This window comes from Bos mutus, chromosome 8 (assembly GCF_027580195.1).
Source record: "Bos mutus isolate GX-2022 chromosome 8, NWIPB_WYAK_1.1, whole genome shotgun sequence".
NCBI classification, from domain to species: Eukaryota; Metazoa; Chordata; class Mammalia; order Artiodactyla; family Bovidae; genus Bos; species Bos mutus.
Window position 1 is genome coordinate 63,924,481 of NC_091624.1, and position 9,780 is coordinate 63,934,260.

At 36.8% G+C, this 9,780-nt stretch overlaps 1 protein-coding gene across 1 annotated transcript; it reads left to right on the top strand.

Moving 5' to 3' along the window:
- Window positions 1-288: 288 nt before the first annotated feature.
- Window positions 289-7,702, top strand: C8H9orf57 (chromosome 8 C9orf57 homolog). The gene is made up of 3 exons (XM_070374939.1): window positions 289-337; window positions 4,215-4,337; window positions 7,578-7,702. Exons 1-3 carry the CDS (start codon window positions 289-291, stop codon window positions 7,700-7,702), a joined length of 297 nt encoding a protein of 98 aa, XP_070231040.1.
- Window positions 7,703-9,780: the final 2,078 nt, after the last annotated feature.

Below are 9,780 nucleotides of genomic sequence, written 5' to 3' on the forward strand. Positions count from 1 at the left end.
TAGTTTTGCAATTCAGGGAAATTATTGACGGTGGGAATGGCATTTGATAAGAAGAAGACACTTAAAATGTTCTGGAACTAGGAGAAGTTTACAGTGAATTTTTGACAAATACATTATTTTTCCTTTACAAAGTGAACTTATTTATACCTTCTTAATGAAATAAATGAACTTTAGTCATTTCCCATTTTATAATAGCTAACAAATGTACAACTTTATTGCTTCCCCACGAAAGATTTAATGGTGGTACATGTCTTTCCTTCCATCTTCTTTTTGGCTAGAAATCTTAGAATGAGGACTGTCTTCAATGGTGCTTTTATCGTTTTCTGCCTCTTAGGTGGTAAGTCATTAAGAACACATAAATCAAAAAGAGGAAAAATTACTCAAGAAACTGCAGAATTATAAGTGGACGGTGATCTTAAAGTATTTAAGATGTTTATAGCAAAGCTTAAGTAAACCCTTAATAATAAGAAAGCGAAAGTCGCTCAGTTGGGTCCGACTCTTTGTGACCCCCTGGACTGTAATACAGTCCATGGAATTCTCCAGGCCAGAATACTGAAGTGGGTAGCCTTTCCCTTCTCCAGGAGATCTTCCCAAGCCAGGGATCGAACCCAGAGCTAACATTTATTCAGCACTTCCTATATGCCAGGTACTGTTCTAAATATTTGTATTTAAAAAAATAAATAAATATTTGTATTAATGCACTGAAACCATGCCATAATCCTAAGAGTTAAGTGCTATTATTTCTCATTTTATATATGAGTACACTGAGTTGGTAGATGGTGGCCCAGAAGTTGCTATTACTATCATTAAACTGGAACTAACCAAACTAGGCAGGAAGCCTTTATAAATATGGCCCAAGTTAAACAAACCAGGTCTAGCTGCTGGACCACCCATTTGTAGTCTCTGCTTCCCACACTGCCCTCATTACTAAATACAATTCACAACAGAGTTCTGATTATCCCTTGCAGAGTACAGGAGCAAACTCAAACTGCTAGGGTCTCTGCTGTATTTGAAGTCTTTATACTCCTCTTCTGTAAAGAATGTGTAGGGGGACACTGGAATAGGTGAAAATTTTCAAGAGAATAGCTTTCCTGTCTTTTGGTTATCATGAAAAAAATTATTCAGTCAGGGGATTGTATTAATTTTGTTGGATACATAGAAAAGATGTGAGGGTTAAAGAAGAGGATTCAGCATAGAGAGAAATTTTGAAGTAAGGAGTGCCCATGAAGCAAGGATGGTTATTTTAAAAAGGTCACCATCATTGTGATTTATAATGTTTAAGTAATTACATATATATTTTTTTAATATGCATTTAAGTAATTAAATATAGCCTGTTAGGTTTTCCCCACAATAAGGTCATAAAGTAGCATACTTCAGAATTAATCATGTGAGGAAACTATTAATTTAATATAAAACCTGAAACTTTGAGTTTAGTTGTCAAATTGGAATATATCATGTGTAGTTATATTAATAAAACCAACAATACATTTTCAGACAAAAACAGACTGGAAGAAAGGATATGGGATCTGTGAATATGTTGATAAGTAGTCGTGCAATGGAACAAGTACAGTCAACAAAAAGCCTAAAAGTTAAGGCATTGTCTTCAGTTACAGTAAAGAATATCAGGGCCAAGTTTTTAGGAAGAGGGCTATCGATGTTGGGTGTGGAATCAGAAGGAAGGAGAGAGAGAAACTAGAACAGATCTCATCCAGGAAACAAGCCAGGGGCCTTGGGCGTGACGGAGAAAGATCCAGCATCATGTAAGCTCCCCAGCATGCAGGGCCACTGAGCCATGAAGTGGATCTCTAAGGACAAGTTGTAAATTGAGAAATCATGAGTCCAGGAGGAAAATTCACTTGGGCGTGACTTGAAGAAGCAAGCAGCTCTAGTACTCTGGGCAGGTAACTGATCCTGAATCTCAGAAGAATCAAAATCTCCAGCAAGAAGAAGGTGACATCAGAAGGTTTGGGATACACAAAGGTAGGCAGCTTCAGTGACATGGAGTATTTGGTCAAAACAAGGGGTTTGGATTCAAATAGACCTTTTTTAACTCCTGTCTCTGCCTTTGGAGTGAACTACTTAAAATTTTATGACCTCAGTTTCCTTTTGTGGGAAATGTAGAAAACTGTACATGCCTGAAAATTTAGTTGTGGGAAATGACTGGGCTAATGCATGTAAATTGCTTAATAGGCTCCTTGGCAGAAACTAAGTTCTTTTAAAAATATTTGCTGGTTGATCACTGATTATAGATTGAAAGTTTGTCATGTTCAGGGAGAGTACTAATGTGAACCAAATAAACCAAAATGTCTTGAGAAGAGTTTGAAACTGGAGAGAGTGGTCAACAGAGATTAATTACCCTCATTAGCCAGACTGCTGCTGCTGCTGCTAAGTAGCTTCAGTCGTGTCCGACTCTGTGAGACCCCATAGACGGCAGCCCACCAGGCTCCCCGTCCCTGGGATTCTCCAGGCAAGAACACTGGAGTGGGTTGCCATTTCCTTCTCCAATGCATGAAAGTGAAAAGTGAAAGTGAAGTCACTCAGTCGTGTCCAACTCCTAGAGACCCCATGGACTGCATGCAGCCTACCAGGCTCCTCCATCCATGGGATTTTCCAGGCAAGAGTACTGGAATGGGGTGCCATCGCCTTCTCCGATTAGCCAGACTAATTTCTATTAAAAGTGATCTCTTCCAACTCCCAATATGTCAGAAATACAAAATACATTGCACAGGACTTCCCCAGTGGTCCAGTGGCTAAGACTCCAAGCTCCCCAAGCAGCGGGCTCAGGTTCCATCCCTGGAATCTAGGTCTTACATGCTGCAGCTAAGAGCTTGCATGGCGCAACTAAATATCCCACATGCCACAAGGAAGACTGAAGATTCCACCTGCTGCAACTAAAGCCTGGCGCACTAAATAAATAAATATTTTTAAAAGATTATTTTAAAAATACTTTGCACAAAATATTTCATAAATGTTTCTTTGGAGTTAATCAGTGAATAGGAGTGGAATGGCAATGGTTTTCATATATTAAAAGATTGGAACAATGAACATAAGACAAATTTTAGTTCAATTTCTGAAGAATCCGTTAACAATCTGAGCTTTTTCTTTTAATGATAATGAGCTCTCTATCATAAGCCAAGGCTTCCTGCAGGGATTATTACAAAGGCAGCTTCTGAATTCAGTAGAACCAGTGCTTCTCAAAAACCAGTCCAGACATTTTCATTCAAATCACAAGTCCTCCATTGTTTCTGGGCACCTAAAATACAGATTCCTGAGCCCCACCTCCTATAGATTCTAACTTAGGTGCTGTGGAGGCTGTGGAAATCTGTGTTCATTTTAACTGTTAATGTTAAATGTTCATTTAACATTTAAGTAAATCTGATGCATAGTCAGATTTGAAAAGGGGTCTTCAAGTTAATGTCTTCCAATCTCACCTATGTTGACTAAGTTCAAGAGTCTCTGGGCTACTTCCACATAATGAAAATAAATAACTCTTTTAAGCCAAAATAAAATGAACACAGATTTTCACAGCCTCCACAGAACCTGAGTTAGAAGCTACCAATGTGCAAACAGGGCTTCCCTTTTGGCTCAACGGTAAAGAAGCTGCCTACAGTGCAAGAGACCCAGGTTCGATCCCTGGGTCAGGAAGATCCCTTGGAGAAGGAAACAGCAACCCACTCCAAAATTCTTGCCTGGGAAATCCCATGAACAGAAGAGCCTGGCAGGCTACAGTCCATGGGGTTGAAAAAGAGTTGGATACAACTTAGCAACTAAACAACAATACCTAAACATTAAGCAATAAATGCTCAAAGAGAACCTACTACATATAATGTACAGCCTTAGACATTGAAACAAAGGCCTAACAGTGAATATATGGCTGAAATTAAATATTCTGGCTAAATAACTTTGGTTTAATTTAATTAGGCTCTGAGTTCCTGAATTTATTTTAACCAACTAAGTTGTTTAGCCCACCTGGCTTCATTTTTAATTAGTTCAGAGTGCTTTCACTTCTTTAATGTTGCATATGTTATAAAATTCCCCCCATTAAATTCCAAAAATAAAATATTTTAAATTTATATGAGTTATTAGAATCAATTTATAAAATATTGTTTACTTTTTAAAGTTGAAAATCACTACTTTATTTTTGGATTATTCTTTTCTCTCTTTTTTTTTCCCTCTCTGATGTCTATCTCTATTTTCCCTATTCTGTACTTGAGCTGTTGGAGGTGTGATTTGTAGACAATGCAACCTCTCAATCCCCTTTCATGGATGTCTTTTGGACTTTGGAACATGCAGAACAAAACCTGGACAGTACTGTATAAAAGAGGTCCTTATTAAAGGTAAGTCATGACACTTTAAAAATCTTTAATTAAAATGAACACAGGAAAACTTACATAAGAGCAAACATTGAATGAGCATTTACTACATGTTAGATGCTTTACTAAGGGATTTGCCTGGATTACATCACATCAATAAAACAATGATTTGAGCTGGATCTTGTCACTATTCCCAATTTAAGGATGAGAAATCTGAGCAGAAATTTACATGATGTTACACAGTTAAGCAGTGCTGTCTAATTCAAATGTGAGTGTTTAATTCCAGAGCATGGATTCCTAAAGAAATCTATATACTGCCTCATTCACATCATTCACATCCTCACAAAAAATTAATACATAATTTCCTTCTAAGTGTAGGGCTGTGTGCAATCACATAGGTTTCATGTCCGGAAACCCAACCTTGTCCACATGAGTTAAAGAAAGAAAGAAAAATGCAAATGATGAAAACTTTAGAAGAAAATATTGGAGGACATATTTTAAGCTTAAAAGAAAGGAGGCCTCCTTAACATCCAAAAGGCAAGATTATAAAGGAAATAATAGATAGATTTGAATATATCAATATTTTAAAATTTATGAAATGAATGATAACCCCAAAATTAAAAAGATGAGGGCTAAACTCATCTTTAGTGAGTGAAAATAATTGGAAATAAATAACAGAAAAAATATTAATATCTACCCAGAATAAATAACTTCTAAAAAACTAATTTTTCAAAGACCAACAATCAAAAAGAAACAAAATTGTTAAAGGAGTTATAAAGGTAATTTTCAGAAGAGGAGATATAAATGACTTACCCTAAAAACATGAAAAGCTGCTCAACCTGAGAGTAAATGTCAAAGAAATTCAAATTACAAAAATATTATTTTTAACCCATCAGATTGCTAAAAATTACAAGAGTTTTGTAATATCAAGGGTTAGTGACTATACAGGAAAATGGGAACTCATACATTTTCTAATGACAGTATAGATTGGTTTGGCTTTTTTAAGACAATTTGTGAATTTCAGTTAAAATTTTAAATGAGCTCAATTTTCTACAAAGCAATTCATTTCTTGGAATCTACTGCAGAGAAATACATGTAACACAAAAAAGCATGTGTCAAGGTTATTGCAACATTATGTTTAATAGGACAGTAACAGAAATTATCTAAATGTCTATAGGTAACTGTTAAACTATGATATATTCAGTTCATGGATTGCTATGCAATACTTAGAATGAACAGATCCCTCTGTTAACATGAAAAAATATTTTTGAAATTGTTGGACAGAAAAAAAGTCAGGGGCAAAACAGTATGTGTAGTATACCACTTATGTATAAAAATCCACAAAGCAAAACTCTAAAATTCTCTATGAAAATGGAAGAGGAGGAAAAAATGAGAGGAAATCAGAGTCAGTTGAGAGAGAGGAAGAGAATCTGGGGTAATGTCTGCTGAGGTGCTGGTTTTAATAGGGTTACTTGAGCTTTGTTCAACCAATGTACCTTCATCCCCTCTCTGAATTCCAAGTACCGTCTCTCACCTGTGCCAATCAAGAGCCCCTTCCTATCAAAGAGGAAAGGGGCCAGGTCCCTCCACCCCCAGAGCCCTGAAATATTAGCTTTCAGTGACTGCTCTTCTCTTCCTGAATGTGTACAGGTAGACCTCTAGTCAGCTTATCATAAAAACTCTGCACATAAAAGCCTGGAAGCTTATACAGAAAAATCTTGACAATATATATCTCTAGGTTGGGTCAAGGACCTAGAATAATTACAGTGTTGTAGGAAGAACAGTTTTCCAACATGGAAAGTCTGCCATTTCACTCTGACGCAAAACAAATACAATTGGAACTTAGGCTTTTGATGATGTTATCAACAATTTGTCAACACTATTGACACTTTCACAGGATAATTCTTTGTTATATAGGGCTATTTTGTAGAATGGTTAGCACATTGCTGGCTTATACTCACTTCATCCCGGTAATATCTTCTAAGTTGTAACAATAAAAATGTTTCTGGGGACTTCCCTGGCAGTCTAGTGGTTAAGACTTTGCCTTCCAATGCAGAGGGTGTGGGTTTGATCCCTTATTGGGGTAAGCCATGCAGTGCAGCCAAAACAAATTTTTTAATGAGAAAGATATTCTGTTAGAAGAATGAAAAGTAAAAAACTGGAAGAATATCTGATAAAGGATTCATTTTCAAAATATATAAGTCATTCTTAAAATTCAATAATAAAAAATGGTTCTGGGCATTATCTAATGTCCTTAGGTTGGGGAGCAAAATTACTCCCAATTGAAAAAGACTGCTGTTTTCTCAAATTTCCAAAGAGTCATGTTTTGCTCCCTTTAGAGAAATGTTCTTGGTGTTCTCCCCCATACAACTGGGGGAGTTACTAGACAGTACTGTCACTTACTTTGTACTTCTGTGTATTTTCCACATTTTCTACAGTGAACATGTATTACTACTTATAACTGGGGGAAAATTAAATGAGGTCAAGGACATGCCTCCATTCCTAAGAAGCACTTACACATTTAAACAACTCTTATGTGGATTCAGCCCTTTGAATAGCTCATGACCTGGGTAAAACTGAGCGATGATTATTAGGAAGTCTCTAAACAGCCAACATTTCAGAAACTTCTACATAGTGAAAGGCAATTGCATAGCTTTTGTCAACTGAGTTTGAAAGCTATTTTGTTTTACAGTTTCAAAGCTTTGTATTGTAATGTACCCAACTAGAATAACTTTAGGTGGGAGTTCTTAAAAGGCAAGATGATTGTATTCTCATAGATCTAGAGCTTTCACTTTGTTTTCCTTTGTTGTTGTTGTTGTTTTTTTAATTGGAGTATAGTTGCTTTACAATGTTGTATTAGTTTCTGCCGGACAGCAAAATGAATCAGTTCTATATATATATATATATCCCCTCTTTTTAAAATATCCTTCCAGTGTAGATCATCATCGAACACTGAGTATAGAGTTCCCTGTGCTGTACAGTCAGTTCTCAGTTATCTATTTTATACATAGTAATGTATATATGTCATAAAAAGGAAGGAAATAGTGCTGTTTGCTGAGATGTAGATAGACCTAGACACTGTTGTACAGAGTGAATTCAGAAAAACAAATATCGTATAATATCGCTTATATGTGGCATCTAGAAAAATGGTACAGATGAACATTTTTTTCCTTTTTTTAACCTGTTAGTTATCTGAAGCATCTGAAGCCAGGTCAGTTGCACCCTCTAAGGGATTCTTCTACCATGATCTCTTGTTTCCCCCAGGTGGAATTCATTGGTATACAATTGAAGGCTGCACAGAAAGCCAAGACCAGTGTTTTCGGAGAATCCTGACATCTCATCAGATTTACTCTACTCACTGCTGCCATCGTCCTTTGTGCAATTTCTGAGCCAGGGGCCCATATCTAAACTGGTTCACTGATCAGTCAGTCTCAAAGCCTGAGCCAGTCATCCCAAGATGGCAACTACCATCAATCAGCCCTCTGCAACAGCCTCAGACCTGCAGGTTGTAGGAGTTATGGTCTGAAACCAAGGCTCTTAATGTGCCCAACATCCACCTCATCTCAGAAACATCCATTCCTACACCATTTTCTCCTCTCTCCTCTTTCTGTTTATTTCCCCTTTCAGTGATTTCAAAGCCAAAAAGCAAAACTGTGAGTGACTCTCTGAGTCAAATTATGCATGTGATATCTACTTTACTAATTTTCCTAAATATTTCCATACTCCAAAAAACAGTTACCAATGAGTTGTATCACAAGATACCAAGTGACTTGAAAGTGTTGGTTTGGTTTCCAAAGCAAACCGCCCTGCTCTTTCAGGTCAATTTATTGCACAGGGGAAACGGCTTTAACAAATACTGCAGGAAAAATAAGCGGGGTCAGCAAACCGGGGTAAGAACTACGGACTCAAACGGCAAAGGTCTCAGGCAGGTGCAAGGGTTCGTACTTATTTTTCTCATCTGTGTTAAAATTTGTCAAAATTTTGGATTTCCGTACTTCAACCACACATTAGTGCTTTGGCTAATCTAATTTTGGCAGATTAAGCAATTGAACTGAAGCAGGGAAATGGGTTTCCCTGCACAAGAAATTTTAAAGGTTTATAAATATACTTTTAACTGCAATTTGGATTTTTTTAATGTGCCACATATTCAATTATTCTCATTCAATGCCCTACTTTTGCAATTTCAAGATTATTGTGTTTTAAATTTTAGTTATTTTTCTCTGTATTTCCAGGTGTTTGACAAATTTAAATGGTAAATAATAAGTCTCAATAAAACCTTCTTATGTTATTTTTTTTCCTCAGAACTTAGGGCAACATCTTATACACAGTGGGCCTTTAACAAATGCCTTTCTATAAACTTTGAAGTAAAAAAAGCATTAAAAAAAATAATCCCAAGGAAACTAGATATTTTCCTCTACACTCATTTTACCTATATTCCTTAGACCACATTTTTGAAACCACAAAAAAATTTCTTCATCCTGAAATTTAAATCCATTTGTTATTATTCTATCACTCTATGAATCAGCTACATTGGTAAACAGTGGTTATTCTAAATCAGTGAACTTCATGGAGATTTTACTAAGTCTGTTAAGTCACTTCAGTCGTGTCTGACTCTGTGCGACCCCATAGACAGCAGCCCACCAGATTCCCCCGTCCCTGGGATTCTCCAGGCAAGAACACTGGAGTGGGTTGCCATTTCCTTCTCCAATACATGAAAGTGAAAAGTGAAAGTGAAGTCACTCAGTCATGTCTGACTCTTAGCGACCACATGGACTGCAGCCTACCAGGCTCCTCCATCCATGGGATTTTCCAGGCAAGAGTACTGGAGTGGGGGTGCCATTGCCTTCTCCACATGGAGATTTTACTTTTTCTTTAGTGTAAGCAATGCTGTTTACCCAGTTTATAAGTAAACTGGGAGGCGGGGTGGGGGTAGGGAGGAGAATGACAAGATCAGATAATCAGTGACTAATTCCAGAGGGCTTCCCAAGCTTAATTCACAACCCAAGTGATGGAATGAGAAAACACTAGATTGCTTACTTTTTGATACTGAGCTGTGTTTAATCCCTTGTCAGTTGCATCATTTGCAAATATTTTCTCCCATTCTGTGGGGTTTTTGTTTTATTTATGGTTTCCTTTGCTCTGCAAAAGCTTTTCAGTTTAATTAGGTTCCATTTGTTCATTTTTGTTTTTCTTTTTATTACTCTAAAAGAAGTAGATCCAAAAAGATATTTCTGTGATTTATGTCAAAGAATGTTTTGCCTAAAAAAATAATAACTAGGAAGTAGGTGCAGGTGTTACTATTTTGTGTTACCAATTAGCCGATAACCTTGCCAAGTCTCTCTGGTCTCTCTCTACCTCATTCTCCTCATGTATAAGATGAATAGGACTGAATCACATGATCTCTCAGATCCCTTCAAGTTCTAACATTATAGGCATACCTCAGAGATACTGTGGATTCAGTTCCAGA